The 25141-nt window shown below is 45.4% G+C and overlaps 1 protein-coding gene across 1 annotated transcript in view; it reads right to left on the bottom strand.

Annotated features, from left to right (window-relative positions):
• LOC121676351 (store-operated calcium entry regulator STIMATE-like) overlaps window positions 1-6782 on the bottom strand; it is a 29931-nt gene extending 23149 nt beyond the window's left edge. Inside the window, 1 exon segment of the mRNA XM_042052735.1 lies at window positions 6539-6782. Coding sequence (XP_041908669.1) covers window positions 6539-6647 — 109 coding nt within the window. The 5' untranslated portion in view covers window positions 6648-6782.
• Window positions 6783-25141: the final 18359 nt, after the last annotated feature.

The following is a 25141-nucleotide window of genomic DNA, read 5'->3' as shown; positions in this document are numbered from 1 at the left end:
CATCCTGCAGGACACCTGGACCAAGGCTGGGCTCCAGCTCAAACACAGAGTGTCCTGGAGGAGGCAGTTGCGATTCCCTCCATATAAACCATCTCTACACTGCAAGACAGTCCCTTGAAAAATGGAGTTTAGACAAGGTAAGATAAAAATAAGACCATAAAACCCAAGATCATCAAGAGAACAACACCTGAAGAATGAAGTGATGCACAAGCAGTTACCATAGAATCACAGATAGTTTGGGTTGGAAGGGACCTTAAAGATCATCTACTTTCTACTCCCTTTTAGCACTTAAGACAGCATTTTATCCAAACCCAACTTTTATCATTAAAGTCTCTCTGCCATACAGTTTTCTTACAAATGCTGTTAAAAAAAAAAAACCAGCTGGAAATTTAACAGACTCCTTAAAGCTTTGCACGCCCCACCTCATAATTATAAAAGACTAATTTCCCTGTAAAGTTTTATGTAGCGTTAAGTCACCCATAGCATCAACTGCTCACCTCATGTTACAGAACCAACTCAGCCAGGTGCAAGGTGCTCTGCTGCCCACGGATCACAGGTAACTTTTTCATGCAGCTCATTTCTCATCTTTCCCAAACCCCTTTGTTCCTTCAGAAACCAGGAGCCTCCCACTCCCCACTCTGCCTCCACCACTCGGTTTGGCTGCTCGAGGGGTGACGGCCAAGGAGAGGTCAGAGCAATCAACAGCTGCAATTCAAAAGCTTTGTGGAAAGCTGTGTGCAGCTTAATGAAGCACACTGAGTGCTGCACAGACCTTCCAGCCCACAAAGTGCAACACGTGTTCTCGAGCTCATCCAGTTTTCAGATGTACTGAAGCAGAAGAGAAATGTGCTGGGAGTCCTGCCATGTGCAGCTCGTTGCTTAACACACAAACCTACATGTAAATCAGCAAGGACCCAAGCTTCACACTGCCAGAGACACTGTTAACCTCTGTGGCTTTGTTTTTTCTCTAGAGGGAAAAGCATTTACAGGGGTGAAGTTGGAATTTAAATGTTCTTGTGTGTGAACAATTTAAATCACACACAGTTACGCACTTGTGTGAGAGCAAGCAAAGCCAGCAGAGCCTGTTTTGGGCATGGTAAAGCTGCAGTGTTTTTGTGTCCTGGGCAGATTTATTTCAGAACAGAATGGAAGTCTGGACAGATCAAGTGCTCTAGCATTTATTTCTTTTTTTTCCTGACATGGACTCACACTTCCACCCACCCTTATGAGGTATTTACAGTGTAAAATCAAAACACAAAACAGAAAGCACTTGGGGTACTTTTGAAGCACACAAACTGCACTTCACTTCAAACTACGTACAGCAACCACCCTGAACTTAACACTGGGACAGGATCACAGGATGGTTTGGGTTGGAAGGGTCCCTTGAAGGTCATCTCCTTCCAAACCCCTGCCATGGACAGGGACACCTTCCACTAGACCAGGTTGGTCAGAGCCCCATCCAAACTGACCCTGAATATTTCTAGGGACAGGGCATCCACCATCTCACTGGGCAACCTGTTTCACCATTTCAGCACCCTCATTGTAAAAAATTTCTTTTTGTATTTAGTTTAAATCTATCCTCTTTTGGTTCAAAACCATTGCCCTTTTCCCTATCACTATAGGGCCTAGTAAAAAGTCACAAAAGATGAGTTAAGTTTGATTTATCTGGTGGAGATGAGTGCAACACCTTTCACGAGTCCCTCTCAAAGTTCTCAACACAAGGATGCTCTCTCCCATTTTACCATCCAGGAGAAAAGCAACATTGAAAGGTCAGCTGGAAAATCCACAGGGATCAGGAAAACACAGACCACAGATCAAGGGGATATTTCTGATGTTCTTTAACAACTGTTTTCAGCCACAGAGACACCATTTCTTTTACAGGAAGTCTGGTAAACTCCTATTCTGCGGCTCTGCCTCAGGACAAGCTACTTGGACCAGTGTCTAAAATACCATCCCAGGTGCAAACAGAGCATCTCCAGCACCAAGCCCTGCCTGGGGGTCAGCACCAGGGTCCCTACTGCAAACAGCTCTGCCTTCTTAAGACTAAGCTCAATGCAAGATGTGCTGGAAGAGCATGTCCAGAAGTGATGTGAGAGAGGAGACACTGCTGTCACATGAGGCAGGATCAACACATTTTCAAACACAAAGCTGAAAACCACATTTCCCACTGTGTTGTGGGGCTCAGTCCAGTCCAGCTCTCCTTGCCTGGCAGTCTGAGTGTTCTCCAAGAGCAAAATCTATTTTCATACCAACATCACAAGTGCTACTACACCTCATTCAGCAGCTCAGAGGGCTGCCAAGACAGTTTCAGGAAAAGAAAAAGCTGGAAGAGAAACAAATGTTCATGTGTGTCCTCAACACTGTTTGTGGTAGAGTAGAAAATGAATATACCAGCTCCAGGGAAAGCTTTTTCCATTCACAGTGGAGACAAAAATCCTCCAACTCCCCAAATCTGCTTCTCCTGCACTCCAGTTAATTCACAAAGAAGGCTATGGATACAATTTATACAAAACATCTTCCCTCATGTCAGAGAGCTTTGCTGTCCCCTGTGCACACCTGGACAACTTTTGCTAGTGTAGAACTCCTTCCTCAAAAAAAGAAAAAAAAAGTTTTCAATGAATAGCGGCAACTGCAGGGACTCCGCCCTCAAACTCACACCCAGCCCCTGCAGCTGAGGTAACTGCAATGAGCTTTCTTCACTCAGCTGAGTGATGCCCAAGGCAAAGCATTACAAACTGCTTCGGATGGGATTGCACAATTATCCCCACTCCTCAGTGTCATGACCTCCCCAAGGAGACACAGGAATCCAGATTGCCACATGCACACAGCTGCTGGGCTCCACCACCTCTGCTTTCAAGTGTTTGTGTCTCAGTTCTACGACTGCCCTTACAGCCAAAGTGCCTCCAAAGCCACCCCGGGCAGGTGGAAAGGGTAACACCTCTTTGCCGTTTGATTGTCAAATGGGGCAAAGCTGCAACCACAGCAAGCCCTGGTCATACTGGTGTAATAAATGGTTAAAAGTTTGGGGTTTTTTTTCTGGTTGAGAAGAAGTTAAAAGTTGCTTGTTAAAAGATTGGGGCTATACAGTTAATGAGTTAATTGTTATTGCGACTGTACGGGTGTAATGTTGCTATGTGCCCGCTAGGTGGTGACACCAATGGGGGAAAGTAATGGGTCTATAGAAAGGAGGGGAATGTTCTAGAATGTTCTTAAGATGACTTAATTATTATGATGTAAACATCTTGAGGAATTATTGGTTAGGGGGCAAACCAATCACTCGATGCCCCAGAGACTGATGGAGCTGAACACCAATGAGGACCCCGGCAACGAGCCATCAGAGGGAGGATCTGAGCTGCACCAATCACAGCATCAGAGAGACTATAAAAACTGCCCCGGGCTCAGCCCCCGGGGCTCTTCCTGAGGAACCTGAGTCTGAGGGAACGTCCTCCGTGTTGCACTGTTTGTTTTTTTTTCTGGGTTGTCGAGTGGGACTTGGGCTTACCTCGAGTCTCTGCTCCTGGTTTTCTTTTTAATAAACGAGCAGACTTTTACTCCACCCAAAAAGTCCAAGCCTCGTTTATAACACTGGGAATTAGGCTCGACTACAACCTTAAAGACCTTGCTGGAAAAGCAACAGAGTGTTTGTAGGCTGAAATGAACTCTGTCATCACTATGCTCATGGGAGTTGACAGAATAATAAAACCCCACTAAACAGCTGTCCTGACTCCCTGCCAAGGCTGGGCATCGTTTACTTCTGGCTCCTGTTTTCACCACACAAAGGATCAATTTCACAAACTGCACTGCAACAGTGAGCAACCACCCCACTCAATCACTCAAGATTAATTTCCTCCTCAATTAGGTTTTCCTACCAGGTTGGCAGGAGAGAATCTTCCCACAGCCTCAAGAAACACAGATTCAACGACACAAATTATTCTGATAGAAACAAACTTATCCTCCCTGCAATGGCCATGCTTGGGACACACATTCTGGAGGGATACTCTGAGCACATCCCATGCACACACACACACCTGCATAACTTTGCAGAACACCACATCATTGTTAGTCTGAGTTCCTCTAGATGTTTTCAAGGGCTGTGAACAGTATCTGCACAATTTGGAAATCTTACCTATCCAAATCCAGGTGTTCCTATAGCTGAGCTGGTACTTTAAAGTAGAAGGAATGAAAAAGGTCTTGGCTTGAGTTTGGACAGGAATTTCCTAACATGGTGTTGAATTGGAAAGGGCCTTAAAGAACATCCAGTTCTAACCCCCTGCCATGGGCTGGGACACCTTCCACTATCCCAGGCTGCTCTAAGCCCCATCCAACCTGGCCTTGAATACTTCTAGAGATGGGGCATCCACAGCTTCTCTGAGCAACCTGTGGCAGGGCCTCACCACCCTCGTGGACCTCCTTTCTACTCATCAACCCATGGCCTGCAACATCCCAGCAAAGCAGAAATCACAGTAATAAAACCAACAGAAACACACCCCAAGAATGTCACAGTACTAAAGGCAGAAGTGTCAAAGGGCTGACTGCAGACACAGCAGCATCCCAAGTTCTAGATGATGTAGTTACCCAGCCAGGACTGCCTGTCTTGATGTTGAGCTGGATGCAAAGAAGATGCCATCAAAGTTCCCAGCAAGTTTTTTTCCTCAGCTCCAGAGGCTTCCATACCTCCCAGACACCGGAGCCTCCTCCTTCTCAGAACGCTGCCAACTGAATGGGCCACAGAAACAGCCCAAAAGCTGCTGCCCAACATAAAATCATGGGTGAGCCCACCACAACCACCATGGGTTAGGAGTCAGCACACAAATAGCCCCTCCAGCACATCCAAGGAAGCCTGCAGCTGGAAGTGTGTGACTGGGGCACAGGTAAGGACCAGCTGGGGTGGATTAGGGACCACCAGCCCAGCTACAGCCAGAGGAGGTGCTGGCACTGGGATCCCAGGACTGTAAACACATCTGCCCTTGGGGTCCCAGCCGGCAGTTCCACCACAGATGAGTCACAACAAAACCGCACAGGATCAGCTTTCAGTTTCTCTTCATTAACCAAGAGGTTGTTAATGTTCTTGGAAATACCAGCCCTTGCACCAGCAGTTAGCCCAGGGTTGATGATTTTCTAGCGGGGGTTATGTAGCCTCATCCACAGAGGTATTCCAACATGATTTACTGAAGTCCTTGATTTTATGGGACACCCCATGGAGTTTACAGGACAATTAACCCATATGCACACATCACTAGGGGGAACAGGAACAGAAAAAGAAATTACCACTATTCTTACTGTCAAAATTTGGTGAAACACAAGCAGTGGCATGTTGCAACTGGGCTGCTCCAGCTGGAAGAAGGTATCAGTTACCACTAGAAGAACTTGTTGCAGTTTTCCCTGGCAGCCTGGCCTTAACCGCAGCGCTGGAGCCTTTGAAAGTGGTTTCCAGAAGGCAGTGGGGGGACAAGAGAACCTCAAAATCTGCAGCTACTTGGCCAGAAAACTTGGAAGTTTTGGTTCACAGTCACCACAGGCTTTTAAACAAGGAAAACAGATCGAGTTCTGGCATGCTGATTGAACTTGTGCTAAACCACTTAACCCTGAAGAGCAGCAACACACACATTGCTCTGAGCAAAACACAGCTGCAGCACAAAACAACAGTAAATTTTCACGGCTCTTTCAGCCTCAGTGCTCCCCACCTTTTCACAGGATCGCAGAATCAATGAGGTTGGAAAACACCTCTAATACCAAGTCCAGTCATTAATCCAGCACTGCCAAGTCCGTGACGACAACACGTCCCTAAGCACCACATCCACACGTCTTTTAAATCCCTCCAGGGACGGCGACTCCGCCACTACCCGGGGCAGACTGTTCCAATGCCTTCCCCTTCCGCGGAAGAAGCTTTTACAAATATCCACTCTAAATTTTCTCCAGTACAACTTGAGGCCGTTCCCTCTGGACCTGGAAATCACACCCCGGGATAATTTTTTGTCACTCCTCAACTGATTTCTCCCACTGCCACCCCTTCCCAGTAACCAGCAAAACACGTTCTCTCTGTAACCTCCTTCCCCGGACCCTCGAGCCCTAAAACTTCGCGCAGCTGAAGCGAAAATTAAACAAAACAGCATCACAGCGCAATTAACCCACCCTCCCCACGCAGCGCCGTGTCGGACACCCGCCCCGTTTTTGTCAGCTCCTCCCCGGCAACTCGCGGGGTTACACCAACACTTTCTTACCCTTCATTAAAATTTTCTAAGTGACTGAGCAATGGCCAACACAAGCGCAGCCACTTTTAACAGATTACAGCCGCGCGTTCCGCGGACCTTCATTACCATCAGATTAGGGCTGGGGACGGGGGTTTTTAAGAAGGAGCATCTGGCGCAGCAACCGCCGGCTCGGGAACATCCACAGCGCGTCCCTTCTTCCCAAACCCAGCCGGGAGTTAGCGCAAAACCTGGTGTTTCTAAGTGACCGGGCACCCACCCCCGAGCGGCGCCGAGGTGCCGCCGGTCCCCCCGCGGGCAGGGGGTGCCCCGAGCCCCCCGGTACTCACGCATGAGGGTGCTGAAGGCGCAGAGAGCCAGCAGCGCCTGCAGCAGCACCCCGAAGCGCCCCAGCAGCGCTCCGCTGCCGCAGCCGTGCGCCGGGCGGGGGGCGGCCATGGAGCTGCGGGATGCGATGGGGCGGGATGGAGCGGAGCCGTGCGGGATAACGGGGAACGGAACGGGGGCCGGAAACGCAAATGGGACAGTCCGGCCCGCACCGCGCACAAAGGCGGCCCCGAGCCGCCCCCCGGCCCCGCCCCGCCCCGCCGGCAGCGGCACCCGGGGCGGGGCGGGAGGGGAGGGACGGCACCGGGATGGGGATGGATTGGGGTTGGGGATGGGCGCAGGGAAGGGGACATGGATGGAGGGAGATAGATATATGGAAGGGGTTGGAGATGAGGATACAAAGGGGACAGAGAGAGAGACAGAAGCATGGGCATGGGGATGAAGATGGAGATGGAGACAGGGATGGGAATGGAAATGGAGTTGAGTTGGGGACGGGAATGAGGATGGGGACAGGGATAGGGACAGAGATGGAGATGTAATAAATGGTTAAAAGGTTTTTTTTGGTTGAGAAGAAGTTAAAAGTTGCTTGTTAAAAGATTGGGGCTATACAGTTAATGAGTTAATTGTTATTGCGACTGTACGGGTGTAATGTTGCTATGTGCCCGCTAGGTGGTGACACCAATGGGGGAAAGTAATGGGTCTATAGAAAGGAGGGGAATGTTCTAGAATGTTCTTAAGATGACTTAATAATTATGATGTAAACATCTTGAGGAATTATTGGTTAGGGGGCAAACCAATCACTCGATGCCCCAGAGACTGATGGAGCTGAACACCAATGAGGACCCTAACAACGAGCCATCAGAGGGAGGATCTGAGCTGCACCAATCACAGCATTAGAGAGACTATAAAAACTGCCCCAGGCTCAGCCCCCGGGGCTCTTCCTGAGCCCGAGGGAACGCTGTTTGTGTGTCGCAGTGTTTGTTTTTTTCTGGGTTGTGGAGTGGGACTTGGGCTTACCTCGAGTCTCCGCTCCTGGTTTTCTTTTTAATAAACGAGCAGACTTTTATTCCACCCAAAAAGTCCAAGCCTCGTTTATAACAGAGATGGGGATACAAAGCGGACAGAGACATGGGGATGAAGATGAGGATGGGGACAGGGACAAAGATGGGGACAAAGACCGAGATGGGGATGTGGAAGGGGTTGGATATGGGGATGCAGTGGGGACAGACACTGAGACAGCGACAGGCATGGGAATGAGGATGGAAATGGAGACACAGATGGGGATGGGGATGGAGATGGACTTGGAGATGGGAATGAGTATGGTGATAAGTAATGGGAGAAGGATGGGGACAGAGATGGAGATGTGGATGTGGAAGGGGTTGGAGGTGCAATAGGGACAGAGATAAAGGTGGAAACGGGGATGAGGATGGGGACAGAGATGACAGTGTGGATGTAGATGAGGTTGGAGATGGAATGGGGATGGAGATGTAGGCAGAGACAGTGATGGGGACAGGAGTTATGGATGTGGATGAGGACAGAGATAGAAGTGGGGATGATTATGGAGATGAGGATGGGGGGTCCTGGAGAGAACTGTGGTGCTGGATTGGGGAAATCTTGCTGAGGTTTGGAGTGCTGGGTTTGGGGAATCCTTGTGGAATAGGGGTCCTGTTGGGGTTTGAGATGCTGGACTGAGGGAATCCCAGAAGTGTTTCAGGTGCCAGGATGTGGATGTCCCAGCAGGGTTTGGGTTGTCCTGGCTGGAGAGGTCCTGGCATAGTTTGGGATCCTTGACTGGGGAGGGTTGGTAGGCGTCCTGGTAAAGACTAGGGTGCCAGGTTGAGGGGTTCCAGCAGGGATGGGAGTGCTGGGTTTGGGAGGTCACAGTGGGGTTTGGGGTACCAGGCTGGAGAGGATCCTAGCAGGGTTTAGGATGCTGGGCTGGGGGAGTCCTGGTGGGATTTTGAGTCTCCTGATGGGGTCAGGTTCTTAAACTGCAGCCTCAAATCTCCTTTTTATTGCTCCTCTGTGTAACACTGGTGCCGCCCCCCTCCATGGCCTCCTTCCCACAGGGCAGATTTCATTTTCTCTCTCTTTTCAATACACTTTTGTGTATTGGCCAACTTTAGGGAGCACTGGGGTCACACACTGATGTTCCCCTCCCTGATTTTGCAGGGTCGGAGCTTGTGTTTAGTTACAAAACCAGAGAGGCTGCAAATCTTATCCTGTCATATGACTCTGAGCAATGGCCTTAAAAACAGCAGTAAATGTTATGAGACAAGAAAATCATGGGAGCTGGCCTGCTGCCCAAATAGGTCAGTTTTCAACACAGGAGGGAATTGTGTTATTCCTGGACTTGGGAATCCCCTGTTCTGGGGAGGTCATTAGTGCCAGGCAGTTTAGGCTGGAGTATTATCCCTCCTCAACTCAGCCATAACATCCCTGAAATCACAAAAATAGTCCCTCCTCTTTCTTTTCCAAGGGTGAATTGAATTTTGGGTTGATAGATGTTCACTTAGCTCACTGACTTTAATCATGGTTTAATCACGAGTTCAGCCAGGAAGGTGGAAGTTTCATCTCACTAACTCATTTTCAGCTGATTTTGTATGTGCAATTGTTACTTTCATAAAAAGGTTCATTCCCCTGAGCTGGTAAATGTGATTGTGTTTCGCAGTCAGTTGCCTTTATATTAAATTCTAAATCAAATATTAAAGTTGATACTTTTACATAAGCCAGTTGAACACACCATATGTGGAAGCATCTATTAAGCAAGTACACATTTTAACACAGATTTCCTCAGGCTCTAACTTTTTTTGCATTTTCTCGGATTTCCTAGGCTGCTGCTAAAAAGGCATTTTCAAGAATTGCTGGATAGTAATTTTTCCCCTGGGAGGTGCCTTGGACTCCACTTACTCAGGTACAGTACAGCAATTGGTGAAACAAAGGGGGCAAAAATAAAAGACATTTAAACAAGATGTGTATTTCTTAAACAAAATTTTAGTTTTTATGAATAACTTGCAAAGTATCTGTGATGTATCAGGGTCTTGCCCAAGGGGACAATTTTTCAAAAGCTCCCTCGGAGCCAGTGCTGCCTCCTCCCCTTTCTTCAAGTCTAATTAATGGTGATTTCTCCCAGCTGCTTTATCAGCAGGACAAAGTTGTCCGAGGCCCTATTTGCAGGTGCTGATAGTTTTACAAGAGAGCAGAGTGCCTCCCATGTGTGAAAACACTCAGGCTACAAGAGGGCAATAAACAGAACCCCTTGATTTCCCCCCTCCTTGCAGGAAGAGGCAGATATCCTTCAGCGACTGTTGATGCTCCACACTCCTCTGTGAAAACACAGCTTTCCTTTATCAGAAGTACCATTTGCACTTCAAAATATTGATATTTTCTGAACCCATGCAAAAAAGTCCTTAAGCTTTTTCTGCATCCCAGGTGGAGCCCAGGAGCTTTGGTTATTAAATTCTGCTCTATTATTTTGGCAATTAAGATGCCTAACTACTCGTTCCCTGCTTCCCCCCCCCCCCAAGGTTTTTCTTTCTCTGGGGGGACTTTAGAGCCCCTTTCAGCATCTAAAGGGGCTCCAAGAGAGGTGGAGAGGGACTTTGGACAAGGGCATGGAGTGACAGGATAACAGGGAACGACTTCACACTGCCAGAGGGCAGGGCTAGATGGGATATTGGGAAGAAATTCTTCCCTGTGAGGGTGGTGAAGCCCTGGCAGAGGTTTCCCAGAGAAGCTGTGGCTGCCCCTGGATCCCTGGAAGTTTTAAAGGCCAGGTTGGACAGGGCTTGGAGCAACCTGGGATAGTGGAAGGTGTCCCTGCTGCCCATAGCAGGGGGGTTGGACCTAGGTAGTCTTCAAGGTCCTATCCAACCCAAGCCATTCTATATTTCTGTAATTTGAAAAACACCCAGCAAAAGAGAAAAGAAACAAAGTAAACACTACTTGAATAAGTAGAATTTAATAAAGGAATCATTAAAGAAAAAAAAACCTAAAAAAAAAGAATTAAAACATTAGGCCATGTGCTTAATCATGAAATCAGAAACACCAAAGCAATTTCAAGTGATAAGGAATGTAAAAACCAATCCAAGCTATTTATGAAAGTACAGGGAAAAGGAAGGATGGAGTAAATTTATTAATTCTCTGTAAGAACAACATTCTACTCTATGACATAATCTAGGATAGAATGGAAAACCAAATAATGGAAACCATAGAAAATGCATTCATTTTTCCATCCTTCCAAAAAGGATTAGCAAGTGAAATTACCTTAAAACAACATGAGCAGTAATAATACAGGACAAGAACAGGTTAAAAGATGAGAGGAGTCAAGACTGATGGATTCAAGGGCCTGAAGAAACCTAAGCAAAAGCAGCTGTGAAGTAGGCAGGGTAAAGTCTTGTTATAAACGAGGCTTGGACTTTTGGGGTGGAGTAAAAGTCTGCTCTTTTATTAAAAAGAAAACCAGGAGCGGAGACTCGAGGTAAGCCCAAATCCCACCGGACAACCCAGAAAAAAAACAAACACTGCGCCACAGAAAACACTTCCTCACACTCAGGTTCCTCAGGAAAACCCCGCAAGGGGCTGAGCCCGGGGCAGTTTTTATAGTCTCTCTGATGCTGTGATTGGTGCAGCTCAGATCCTCCCTCTGGTGGCTCGTTGTCGGGGTCCTCATTGGTGTTCAGCTCCATCAGTCTCTGGGGCATCGAGTGATTGGTTTGCCCCCTAACCAATAATTCCTCAAGATGTTTACATCATAATAATTAAGTCATCTTAAGAACATTCTAGAACATTCCCCTCCTTTCTATAGACCCATTACTTTCCCCCATTGGTGTCACCACCTAGCGGGCACATAGCAACATTACACCCGTACAGTCGCAATAACAATTAACTCATTAACTGTATAGCCCCAATCTTTTAACAAGCAACTTTTAACTTCTTCTCAACCAAAAAAACCCCAAACTTTTAACCATTTATTACAGTCTGGCTCCTCAGGAGTTATCACAGGAGAAGAGTAAATGCTGTGCCTGGCTGTGAGGAGGGGAATGAGGGTGTGGGGAATTAGAGACCCACCAGCTTTATTCCAGAAGCCAGGAAGACACTGTTAAAATTATCAAATAATCAATTTATAAGCACCTAGCAGATAATAAGGTAATAAAAAACAGCCAGTGTGGATTTGACAAGAATAAATCATGTCAGGGGCGTTTTATTTCCTACTCTGAGAGGATGACTGGGGAAGGTTTGTGTTGCTGCCCCAGTAAAAACCAAGGGCTCTGCAGGAGCCCCACCTCCAGACAAACCCTCCCAGCTGCTCCAAAGCTGTCTGCTGCTGCATCGGAAGTGTGATGGCTCCAGGTGGGCATCTGAAGCTGGGTGAGGTAAATTAAACCCTTAGGAGAGGGTGAAGGATATCAAGCTAGAAGAGTCTGCAACCCTTCATGAGGTTAGGGTGGAAATTAGGAATTATTTTGTTAAACTGAAGGGATGGTTCCAGAGTCAACAGAAGGAAATGCAGTGAGTGGTAGGGAAGGAAGGAGGCAGAAGGTGACTGGAAAGAGTTTCAGATGTAATGTGTAGACAAAATGTGAGTGGATAACAAAAAAGTTGTTGCAGTGAAGCACATCCTGTTGGGAGGTGATCTGGAGAGTTTTATAGAAAAATTGGGCAGTTGCTGGGTTTAGTGCAGTTTTCCTGTCACACAAAGATGTGTTGGAGTCTGGAGAAAGCAAAGAAAGATGGCAAGCATTTGAGAAAACAAGAAACAGAAAGGAAATGGGATATTTTCTCCTCTAGAAAAACCTGCAGGAACAATAGGTGTCATTGGAGGAACAGGCTTTGTGGCAAAAGCATTCCAGTACAGTAATAAAAAGTTACTGAAGTTATTGGAATTGTTCCGCCCTAAAAAGACAAGTTAGTTTTTTGTTCCCCTCCCCCCCCCCAAAAAAAAAAAAGTGTTTTGCAGCACTGGGAAAATGGTCCAGCCCACATCTGACACACAGCACAGGTACCTGCTCACACTCAGCTGCCTGTGCTGTGGCTGGGCTCTGAGTTCAAAACAGACCTGGGAGGACAACAAAGCTTTTCAAGGCTTCCTCACTTCAAGGGCACTAAGCTGTGAAAAGCTGCTGGCTTGGAATCCAGAGGAATACGGGGTTTTTTTTTTAGGTCTACTCCTTTTTGTAGTGTTGCCATGGCCTTGGATGCCCTTAGTGCAGTCCTGGTACAGTCACAGGATGAAAAATCCAACCCCTGCTCTGCACAAGTTACTCTTGGGTGGGATCCACCTTACCTGCCTTCAGATGTCCCCTTTTGAGAGATCTCTTGCCTCCTTTCGTAGCCAGTGGAGAGGAATAACCTCTTTCAGGACATCTTCCTCTGACCCATCCTGATCAGATGGATTAAGTCTTCTCCAGATCCAGGCAGTTCAGTGATGGCCTCATGTCAGAAAATAGTCACAAAAACATGAATGTCCATTTTTTTTATAGCAACACAGCATTGTTTCCTTCAACTCACTTGCCCCCAAAACACTCAGGTGTTTTGTACCCCCAGGGTCCCCTGCTTGATGGTGGGGATGAGGAAAAGCCATTGGCAGGTCTGCAGATGCTTGTTGTGGTAAATTGGAGGGGGACACACGAAGCTGCCCTTTCCAGGATGATGATCATGTAAATTATTCATCTGGTTTTATTTATCATGTGATGAAGAAGTTACTTCTGAAAACAAGGTATCTTGAGAAAACTTCCTTTAGCTGATACTTGGAACAGGCTTTATTCATGCTGCCAGCAGCAGTGATCCCTGCTGATTAAATAGTAGCTAGACCTTATTCTTGCTGAATTACCCATTTTACAAGGCCTGGCACATTTAACAATCTGTTCCAGGTTATATTCATAAGCAAGAGGCCAAAACCAATTTTTGTATCAGCCAGGACTTTGTATTGCAGGATACTCCAAGGAGTAATTGTCAAGGTAATTATTTTCTATTTTCAGTAAGTGCTTTAGCTGTGTTATTATGAGATGTTCAGTGTCTTGCTTTGGATGAATGGGAATCATTTCCCACTTTACAGGGCCCATGGCATTGTTGGCTGAGGCTCTCCAACATTGCCTGCCCTGCTCACCCTGGCTGTGTAAGCCTGAGGGGCAGGGGACAGTGGCTTTTGGGTCTGTGCCCAACTGTGAGAGGCAGAAAGAGGAAGGTTTCAGCTTCCTGTTCCCCCTCCCCTCATTCAGAACACCTCAGCTCTGCAAATCAGCCCCTGAGCACAGCCCACTCCTCTGCACAGCCATCCCTTCTCCCATGGCTGGAGGACAAAGTGGGAGGTCCTACAACAGCACAGAGGAAGCCCTCACAGGTACCACCATCCCAGTGGGATGATGGCCCTGCTTCAAGTTTGACTCTCTTGAGGTCATACATCATGCTCATTCCTACAGAGGTGAGCCTTGGCAGGGGGGCTGAACTAGATGATCTTTAAGGTTGCTTCCAAACCATTCAATGGTTCTAAGATGATCCTTAGGTTTGTGGCTATTTGGGCAAGGATAGAGCTGCTAGAAAGGCTCAATGTTTGCTTTTCCAATCAATTTCTTTCTTGAAAATTAAACTTGGGTTCTTCTTATGTGAGAATGGCCAGGTACAAGTTCCTTCAAGCTTAAGATATGTTTGAATTTATGGCCATTGAGACCTGGGCAAAATTCCCTGGGTCTGAACTGAAACAGAGAGGATTTAGGTTGGCATCAGGACACCTTTTCCAGGACTAAGGCTAGCTAAGAGATGCAATAAGTTGTTGGGGCCAGAGAGAGAAATTCTTCCACTGGAGGATTTTAAGAACATCCATCTTTTTAGAATCAGAGAATCATTTTGGCTGGAAAAGACTTCCATCATCAAGTCCAACTATTAGTTGAGTCCAACCAATAATCTTGTCTCAGGGACAGCTGGGTAATTCCTTCTTGAGGTGGGAGAATTGATGAGTTGATCTCCTAAATTCTCCATGAACTGCATTTTCTCGGCTGCCCTGCTTCCTTTTGCCAGCCTGTATCTCCAGCCTGACCTTGTGATGCATTGTTGTTTCTTGAACAGACAGGTAGTGTCCTAATCCTGTGCTTTTGGAGATCTTATTCCTCTCAACACCCTCAGTGCAGGAGGATCAAATTCCTCCTCAGGATGATAAAAAAAAAAAAAAAAAAAGGGGTAAAGAGAAAAAATCCGATCAAATACGGTTTTGTTCCTTACAGCTCTTCTGTCTCTCTGGCAGACCTGAGATTGCCCCAGGAAAAAGGAAGCTTTCTTCTCTGCACGGTTGTAGGTTTGGATGAATCCTTTCAGGTCTTTAGCTGGATGTTGGAATCTGACAGCCTGGGTAACTATTTATGCAAAAAGATCAGTTAGGAAATGGAGACCTACCCTATTGGAGAAACGTTAAATATTCACAACATTCATGTAGCACGAACCAGAAAGGACCTTGATTATTTTCCCCCGAGTTCTATCGCTCATCGAGAGCCTTGAAATAAAATGCTAATTTGCCAAGACCTGGCGAATATTCCCTGCTCCTGAGCCTTTCTCCATTAGCACTTGAAAACCACAGGTTCCTTCACAAGCCATCCTTGATGTTTTATAAATGTTATCGCTGAGACACCGCTTCTACTCCCTTTAATGCATTTTTTACAGCTGCATCAGAGATATTATTTCCATTCAAGCTGCAAAGAGTCATCCTGGAAAGGACCTCAGTTACCTCTCCTGAGGTGTTTCCAAAACAGCACATGCTACCTAACCTTAAGCTAATAACCTGCTCAAGGACTCTATTTCATATTTACTGTGCAATCTCAGCTGCAGAACTACAGGTCAGGAGTGTGATAGATCCTTACAGGTAAAAAAATCTTTCGGAAGAAGGCTCGACCTTGGCTAAATTTCACTTGGATGAATTTCCATGAGAAAAAAACGTGCGAATGTGGAAGAAAAGGGGTGTTAATAGAGTTTGGATTAGAAATGGTGCAACAAGTATTGCAACAAACCAACCTTCTCAAGGTTCAGGAAGAAGATTGACTTCAGCCTAAAAACCTCAGTCAAGTCTGCCCCTGTGCTACACCTACAGTGTTTCTTCCCAGGGATTGCTAAATAAACTCCATCAACTGTCTTAAAACTGTTGGTTTTTACTAACCTAGTTGGTCTCTGATGAGAAATATGCACACACAAGCCCATAATGATCCTACTGGATATTAAACGGGAGGAGGAATTAAAGCAATGAGACTTGTGTTACGTTCCTTAGCATCCTTAGGATCCCACCCAGGAAATCAGTCAGTTTGAGTCCCCTCCCAGTTCATTATCCAACATGCAAACATTGGGTGTGTGCCGCAGAAGGCGCAGAGAACTGCTCAGCTAAGCCAGTTCTTCCTGAAGACATGCTGGAATCTCGATTTTAGGTTTAATCCCTTCTCAGTGACTTCATCGAGTTAGGCAAGGAACAAAAGTCACAAAGAAAACACCAAGGGGAGGATTGCTCATTTCTCCTGTGATAGGTAGCCTCAAATCTGGTGGTGTTTTCTAAAACACATTGCTCTAGAATATGCATTTCATTTGAAATAATAACTTTGCTGTTATTTTTTTTTTTTTTCATGATGATATCCAGTGGTTTTCCAAAGCAATGAACGCAGTGATGAGGTTACTTTGGTCAGCCCTGTGTTTTATGAACTCAAGGGGAATCTTTCTCCTGGTTCCAGCTGGCATTAGATCAGATGTGTAAATCTCACCCTTAGATGAGATCTGATACAAACCAATCTCAGTTGAAAGAATCCATTTACCAGAGCTGTGTTTTCACATTTTAGTTCCCAAACACTGGACACATGCCACAATATACAACTTTTTTTCAAGCAGAATTATTGTAGCATAAATCTGTACACGTACTGAGCTCAGAGCCTTCTTCACCTCTGGAGGGGAGGCTGTAACTGCAGGGAGTTGGGTCTGTTGCTTTTGAATACTTAAGGTCTCTGAGGTGTAGCCCTGCAGCCAAAACTGGCTTTCTAGGCTTCCTCAAATTGTGCCTCTTCACCCCATGCCTGAATGTAGCTTCTGGAAGGATCCTTAAAGTTATTTACAGAGAAGTCCCAGTGCTCACATGAGCACAGCTCACTGACAAAGCTTTCTCTGGCTCCGAAGCCCACCACTGTGTGGATGCAAAGCCGTACAAAATGCCTGGCAGCTGCATCCCAGAGAAGCTGCATCCCAGAGGAGTCATGTTTTTACTGCATTTCCATCTTTAGCAGGAGAAGAGAGAAATATCTGAAGGAGCAAGTCAGCAGCTGCTAGAGATGATCGTACAAATCCATCCCACCCTGCAGCCCTGCTCTTGCTTTCCATAACTGCAACGGACAAGATGCTCCTTTCCAACCTTAATGATTCTATGATTCCATCAATGTAACACATCTACAAGTTCTTTTTATAACAAAAAGTGTTAGAAAATTGGTTTGCAGAGTGATTTACAACCCCCAGTCACTGTATGTGTCTGACACCAGATCTGCTCTTTAAAAGTTTTTCTGACAGTGTTGCCCCAGTGAAGGGGTGGAGTTTTACAATCACCTTCCTCTGGTACATGCAGCTGAAAAAAGGCTTTTAATTGGCCTAAATTTTACTGATTGCACCAGAATATTAACTCTACAGGCTGAAAAGCTAATTTTCTTCAAGGAGATCTGTGCCTAGTGACTTTTACCATCTTTTCACATGAGTTCTGCAGAGATTGTAGCTTTTGGCATAGCTCAAGGTGGGGGTCCCAAGCCTGAGACTTTTCCTCCTGAGACTTTTCCTCTTTGCCTGGGAGGAATAGGTCTGTACCATTCAATAAGAAATTATTTTTATTTCAATACTTATTTCAAACTCAACCTAAACGGGGTTTCTACTTTATTCTACTGTACTTTTTCTATTTTCAGCCTTGCCCTAATCAAGGGCTGCTGTTTTAACAGGCGACCCCTTAGCTTGATGCTGATGTAGGCCATATGTTCTTTTCCTTCCCATCTCTTCACTTCTGGATGTTACAACTGAAATACAAATCCCTGAATGCCCAGGGATTTCCAAAGGCCAGAAGACATCTGCTTGCCATCACAGATGTTTGCAAGTTAACACATGGATGAAATAACATTAGTCAGTGAGATTCAGATTTCCACAATTAGGCATAAATTGTGCTTTGATGAAGAATTAAACAGGGATGAAAAAATTGAAACATGAGAAACAGTAAGACAACAGTTGCCAAATTGATTTCCACCCTTCAGACTGGAGTGAAGACACCCAAATCTGCTTGGTTACAGGAATGAGTCTTGCTGTAGCAGGAAGAAATGCCAGTGTGGACTCATTTTCCTCTGTTTTCTAACAGGGAATGTACTACAGCAGCTTTATGGTTTCTGGATAGGTGTGTCTGCAGCACAGGTCAAAGCCAGGCTGGATGGGGCTCTGAGCAGCCTGGTGTGGGAGACTGAAATGTTTATGCTTGATGGCTCCAACATTTGCTCATTTGCTTGTTTGCTCAGCAAGAACCTGGGTTACTGTCACCTCCTGTGGCAGGTTGTAACACCTGATCTACTGGAAGATGTCTCTGCCCATGGCAGGGGGTTGGAAATAGATGGTCTTTAAGGTCCCTTCCAACCCAAACCATTCTGTGAGTCCAGGGAGGCAAGTGTGAATTTGGAGTCCATACCAAACCAAAGAGGTGAAGTGGAAAGTGGTGGCTTAGGGCTATAATGCATAAAAAAGGTAGATATGCCAGCAGAGATGAGTCCCACAGGGAGATCTGAGTGGGTGTCACCTTTCCTGGGGGAGCCAGCACAGCCACATTCAAGAAAAATGCAAAGTGAGTTTGCCTCTCCAATAAAGCTGGAATTTTCGCTCTCCCTAAATACCGTGCTGTTCAATTGCGGTGTCTATACTGATCTCCAAAAGAAAACATCCCATTTTTTCTCAGTAGGATCCTATTGGCTGAGGCAAAAATAATTCCAGAAATCATTTATTTCTTCAGAAAGTGTGGGAGTACTTGTCCCTGCTGCTGTCAGTTCCCATCCATCCCTTTTATCAGGCAGTATCAACACACTCTCTCCAGCGAGGACTGCTCAACGGCAAACAATAAAATTGATTCATTACTCATTTTCTCCTTATTATCTTTCAATTGCTCCAGCTCTTGATACCACTTAAAGTGGACATTAGCTCTTCGTAGCCAGTGTGTGAATGCTTTTTCTCCAAGCTTTCATTACATATATTTTCATTTAGCCTCATTACACCACATGTCTTTCTCATGAACTCTTTATAATGCCTTTATACAAGGTTGTGTATGCTCTGCCATGGTGAGGAGTGAGAACACAAATGGATTTCTTGGAAAAGCTGTCCCAGGTGCTCTGTGGGTGTAAATGAGAAGTATTTAGTGCTAGAAAGTGGTTTTATTTACAGGAGCTGGCTCTTGAGCTCTCCAGAATGAAAAAGGCCGAAACCACTACGAATGAAACTCAACATTGGGGCTTGTCTTTAGCATGAAAACAAAACTGATTAAACTCTAGGAGGAGAAAGACTTTCTGTTTGTAATCAGCCTTGAAATGGAGATGGGAGCTGAGGCTTTGTTTTGGGAGAGGAGGGAGAATGATTTAAACTTCTTTCTGCTTTGGGAAGGATTACAGTGACAGTGAATTTAATATAGTTTTGCAGAGTGATTCATACTCTGGAAGGAAAGTTCTTCCCAGTTACCACATTCATGTAGGGTTTAATTCAAAGAAGTTCAAAACAGTGGAGCTCCAGTGCAGCAAAACTTGTAAGTACCTGCATAATTTTGTCATACAAGTAGTGATCCTGTGGGCAATCTCTTCTCCCTACTGGAATTTGTGGGACCAGGGCTTCTGCTTGGTTTTGGGTTGGATTTGGGACTCTTCTCACCCAAAGGTCCAGACCAAGGTGTCTCACAGGCTGCTTTAGTCCTGGAAACCAGTTTTCCTTTATTGAGACAGATCATAGTTAATATTCAAGCCTGGGAGTTTGGAAGTCCCATGCATAGATAAAATATTTGCTATTTACCCTGGAGGGAGATGAATTTCTTTTCCAGGTCTCTGCAGTGATTTCCCCCCACCCCCCAGTTTCGAAGGGGATTAATACTTCAGCTGCAGTTATCTCAACATCTCCTAGCTCAGACAGATGAACACAACCTTCACCATTTTATGGGATCAGATTTCTTTTTAATTAAAGCAGCCCTTTGTTCCACTGTGGCTCTAAAAGTCTTATTTATCATTAAATCCTTTAGAAGTCTCTTAGGAAAATAATTTCCTGCTCCTGGTTTTACGGAGCCTTTGGATCTCCTATCTCTTGTCACCTGTAACAAAGTGCTGTAGGAAGGAGCAGTGCCGTATTGCTTTCATGTTCTCCATCAGCTCTGATATGGATGGTTGTTATAAAGCTTCATACATAATAAATGCCATGTCTTAAAGCAGCCCTGTAAACGACTGTACAGCTGTAAAGGTTTCTTAACTCAACCAGCCTCGAGCTACCCGCTATAAAAAGGCAGTTAAGCAGATTAGCATTAAAAGTACCTGGTGAGATGAAGAATGGGGAGGCAGAACCGCCTAATGATGGATCTTTGGACTGTGACCAGTCACGTGGGGATGTCACCTTTCTGTGCCTCCAACCTGCAAGCGCTGGTACTAATCATTTTTGGGAAGTTGTTCTGTAATCGCGTGGTTTTCCCCCACAAGGGCCACCTCTCTGAGCACACACACAGGGAGGATTTTCCAAGCAGTCCAAAGGAAATCTTGACCTTCCCCTATTGGGTCTGAGTTTTCTCGGTCTCCTTTGAAAGTGCTGCCTTTGCTGTGCAAATGCCTTTGAATGACTTTGCATGCTGAGTTTTCTGCCTTTTTTCTATGGCAAAGCTGGGGAAAAGCCTTTGGAGCCTCTTCTGCCAGGAAGTGCTGTTCCATCCATGTCCAAAAAGCTTCTACTGGCCTCGTTTTTTGAAAACTTGAGCTCAAAATCAAGTGCATTTTAAAGCTTGCCATGAGGAAAATCAAAGTCCTTTCCTACCTGAGTAACTCCTGTTACTCAGCAGAGGAGGAATGTGAATTCTCTGCCCGGTGCTGTCACATTGATCAGATCTGGATTGATCTCTGTGGACATTTCTCACTGCTCCCATCCTACCACTGGGCTGGGCACAAGATATTTTATAGGACTAGAGGAACATAAAAGTTACAGAGTGACAGAATGATTTGGGTTGGAAGGGACCTTAAAGATCATCTCATTCCAACCCCCTGCCATGGGTAGGGACACTTTTCCCTAGACCAGGTTGCTCAGAGCCCTATCCAACGTGGCCTTGAACACTTCCAGGGATGGAGCATGGAAATGGTGGAAATATCCCCAAAATACTGACATTTCCCCAGAAAAACCCCTAATTCCTTCTTTCAGAATGCCATTTTGGGTCCATCCATTGATGTATCCCAAATATGTGACAAGAACACTGCACTGGCCAGTTTAAGAAGGCATTTTCACATGAACTTTCATCCCTGACATTGCTTTTCAAACAGAAAACATTTTCCCTGGCCCTGTCTTGTTGGCATCTCTTCCCTTTGCCTTTGCTGCTACTTTTCACTCTTTGTTTATGCTAATAGATAATGAGCTGCCTTTGTGCATCTTGGATAAACAGGGTATTTCATAGACAGTAACTTAATCAATTAATCTACTGCAATCATGATTTGTTTACCTAAACAGTACTTTAAATCCAATGCTTGTCAGCAAGCATTTCCTCTTGACAGGACTGTGCAACATCCTTTTGTTTGTAAGGAGGCAATTTAAAGGACATTGAGATGAGGACTAAGAAGATTTGTCAGGGTAAAGCCTTCTCTCATTTTACATTATAAAATTGTACGAGTGAGCAAGAAAGCAGAAGCTGTTTGTGCTGAGCAAATAAAAATGTGGTTTTCCTGTGTAAAGAGTTGTGTTCCTTCCGACAAAAACTTTTTTTCAGAGTACTAAAACCTATTATTTTCTTGGAACATCATGCCAAGAAGCTTTTACATTTATACCTCACATTTCTAATGAGAGGTGATCAAAAAGCAAGGAAGGAGAACTTTTTCATGTTAAAATGTTACAGCTGTTGGAAGCATACCTTTCCCAGCAGAGATCCTGAAAATCCTGTCCAGTTGCAGGGAAATGTTACCTGAATCTACCCTGCTAGTGTTGTTTGCTGTAAGGGGAAGATCTCCAGCCTCCAGGACAAGTCTTGTCCATTCAGCTCATGGCTGGCCTCTTCCCAAGGCCACTGGCCATGTCCACCTTGGTCTTTTCTGGGATTAATGAGGAATCTCTCTACGCCCAAGAAAAGAGGTAATTTGCAGAGCGAAAAGACTGAAAATACAGCCAACGAGGGTGGCACTGATATGGCAGATCCCTCCCATGGGAACCTGGCAGAATCTCTTAAGGGTTCTTGAGGTTGAGGCTTGCTGGGATAGTGTTGGAGAACCATGCAGGACTGAGGAAGGTGAATTCATCCTCGGTCACACCGTGTTCAAAGGGAAATCCTTCAAGTGACCCCTGAATGCACCCTGGATTCATCAGGGAACGACCTGGCTCAGTCCAAAAGAAAACCTGGAAGATGGTTAATATTTATAATGTGTGACAGGAGCAAGCTGGGAAAGTATTTTTTTTTTCCTCATTATAGCTGAACCAACAGAAAAGTAGGGCTGGCATGAATGTCAGAAATTGGGAGATGACTGGAGATGCCCACTGGAAAAGATTCCTGTCCGGAGATCCCACTGTAAATCCCAGCCTCCAGCAGTGCCAGTTTATAAAATCAAAAGGGAATCAGCAATTAGGTTGAATTGCGTAAAATCTCTGTCTCATTAAATGTCACCAGCTCTCGCTGAGAACATCCCATGCTGTGTTTTAGGGTGTCAGATCAGTTCCACCACGTAAATCAGAGCAGTTGACTCAGATGACACAGTTGGTGCCTGAGGGCATGTTCTTCTCCTGGCACTGTGGGCTCTGTGTGAGGGTGTCTGCACACAGCCAAAATCCAGGGTTTTTTTCCCATGATCCTTCCTATATGTGAATTATGGAAAAGTACAGACTTCTTTGTGCCCACTGGGATGTGACAAAACCCAAGTCACTTTTAACTGATGGGATAGTCAGGAAAGAGTCCTGAGTTTGGGGCCTGAAGTTGTATCTCATTCCCTTAACAGGAATTTCTGAGCAGCCAGGATGGGTGCTGAGGATTTTCACCCTCTTTACGTGTGGCAGCAGCTACAATTTTTTTTCCAAGCTTGAATTTTTTGGGGGGTTTGGCTGTAAGTTTGTGACAGACGTAGGAGCTGAGTCTCTCTGCAGGATTTTAGAGCGGGTGTGAATTTGCACCCGAGCAGATGCTGCTCTAGGACCAAATCTTCCTGAGGCTCCTACAAGCCTGGGGGTGCCTGAAGATAACCAGACATGTCCTGGGCATGCTTATTGAGAGCATAAAAGTGGAGGAAAAAGGTATCAGTGTCATAATAAAAGAGAGGACTTGGAGGAACTGACTTGATCCTGGAGTCACATCCACAGAGGGGTTGCAGCCTTTTGGGTTTCTTAAAAATGTCCCTACATTCATAAAACCTATTGTTTGCAATAGGAAATCAAAGAGGGATTAAAACTCCTTAATGTGTTTATGGACCTGGCTTTTAATTTGCATAGATTTCAGTCTCCCATCTGTACAGTGCTTCCATTCTAAGGACAAAGTACAGAATACTTATAAGGTACAGAATATGGCATTTTTCAGCGGTGAATTATTCAAGCAGTTTGTAAAGCCAGGGCATTCCTCTTTTCATTTTTGGGGATGGGGAAACTGAGGCACAGAGGCTGCTACTTGTTAGAGGTCAGCCAGTCTAGGGTAAAACCATGGTCACCTGCAGGCAGGACATGAACTACCAAGGGGGCATGGTCTGAAATGAGATCAGAAAATTCACTTCATGAAAAAAAACCTCTCTTTCCTTCTTCACTTGTAAGCCCACAGCCATGTCTTGCTCAGCAGAGTTCTAGTAAGAAAAGTATTTATACACATTCCACATTCCCACCTGATCCCCGCACTGAGATACTTAGTCCTGAGCTCATTATGACCTTAAATATGTTACCTATTACCTTTAATGGCATACTGTAGACTCCTCCACTCATATGCATCCTTATTAAATGTGCTTAGCAACCTGGCAATGAAGAAGTAGAAGTGTCAGCCTCTTCAAATTAAAATAAAAAATCAATTATGCTCTTAGGGGCAGATGGAGATTAAGCTGAATACAATGTACAGTTACTCTGTTGTGGAAGCCAGGGCCTTTATGTGCAATTAGTGGCATTTCGTTCTTAATCTTCCTCCTTAATACAGAAGGAGCCATTAAAAGAGCAAAAGCCATCCACAAGCCTGTTTCATAGTCAGCTTCAGAGAGACGCTTCCAAATGCATAATTTCCATCTTAGTACTGTAAAAAAAAAAATCCCCCAAATTATTGATATGACCTTTTAAGACTTTGCTGTGACTTTGGGGGTGGTGCTGAGTGGGGGCTGGAAGGAAGAGGGAGGAGAAGGTCGAATGGGAAATTGCAAGATGAGGTTTTGTTGCACAGTGAGATGTTTGCCAGAGAAATTTTGGGCACAAATTGTGTTGTGGATGGGCTTTTGGGCTGTTGTGGGAATGTGCCAGGGCATTTCTGCCCACAGCTGACCAGCCCCTAAATCCTGTTAAGTACCAAAACCATGGAAATGCCTGAGCTGGCTTTTGAGCCCACCATGCAAGCAGGGCACTGAGAGAGCCAGACCAATTCAATATTTCACATACTCTGATACAGAATTCACTTCACGAGCAGCAATGACAAGAAATGCAGATCTGATGCATAATTTAATAAAATGTGAGCTCCTGGTCATCCTTGTCAGACAGAGATTTTGGTCTTGTTCTGCCATTAAGGAGATTCCTGTATGAAAGGGGAGGGAAACGGAGAATTTACTTGTTTGACATCACAGAGCTGGGCAGAAACACCCCTGTTAAGTGAAAGCTTTAACCACTGTGCTGCATCTGAGGTCTAAATACATTTCCACTGTCACAGCCTTTCCCTGGAACTGCATTTCTGTGTGTGAGAGCTCAGCTCCTCCTGCCTCAGTTTCCCTAGCCTTCCTTCCCAACACCAGCTTGTACAAGCTAAAAACCAGGAGGCGTTTGCCTGCCAAGGCAAAACCTGTAAATACCTGAAATAAATAAGGAAGCTGTTTGTAAATGGTAGAAATGAGCAAGTTTTTGATATGAGAGTCGATCTCTCCTGTACTGCTGGCACGATCAATAAGGCTCATAGCTATGAGCCTCAGTATTGAACCTCAGTGCTGTGATTTATTGGGTATAACATGTGCTTCCTTTTCATTTACTGCTAAGGTTGGGAGAGCTATTGTTTAGCACAGAGACCACGCTTTCTGGGCATTCCTGAGCTGCAGGCATGAGGTGCTGGCTCAGATTTTCCAGTTAATATTAAAGCCAGTTATTGCCCCTGTGGTGAATAGCCACAACCCCTACGCAGTGATTTCTAATCAACAGGCAATAAAAATAAATAAAATTGGGTAATTAACTGCTTTGGGCTGTGGAGTTGGTGTGTGGGTCTCCACATG

Source organism: Corvus kubaryi, unplaced genomic scaffold (genome assembly GCF_017639235.1).
Source record: "Corvus kubaryi isolate FWS band 111438036 unplaced genomic scaffold, C.kubaryi_AGA036_p1.0 135, whole genome shotgun sequence".
Lineage (NCBI taxonomy): Eukaryota > Metazoa > Chordata > Aves > Passeriformes > Corvidae > Corvus > Corvus kubaryi.
The sequence above is the reverse complement of the archived record's forward strand: the minus strand, read 5'-3'. Positions and strand labels throughout refer to the sequence as shown.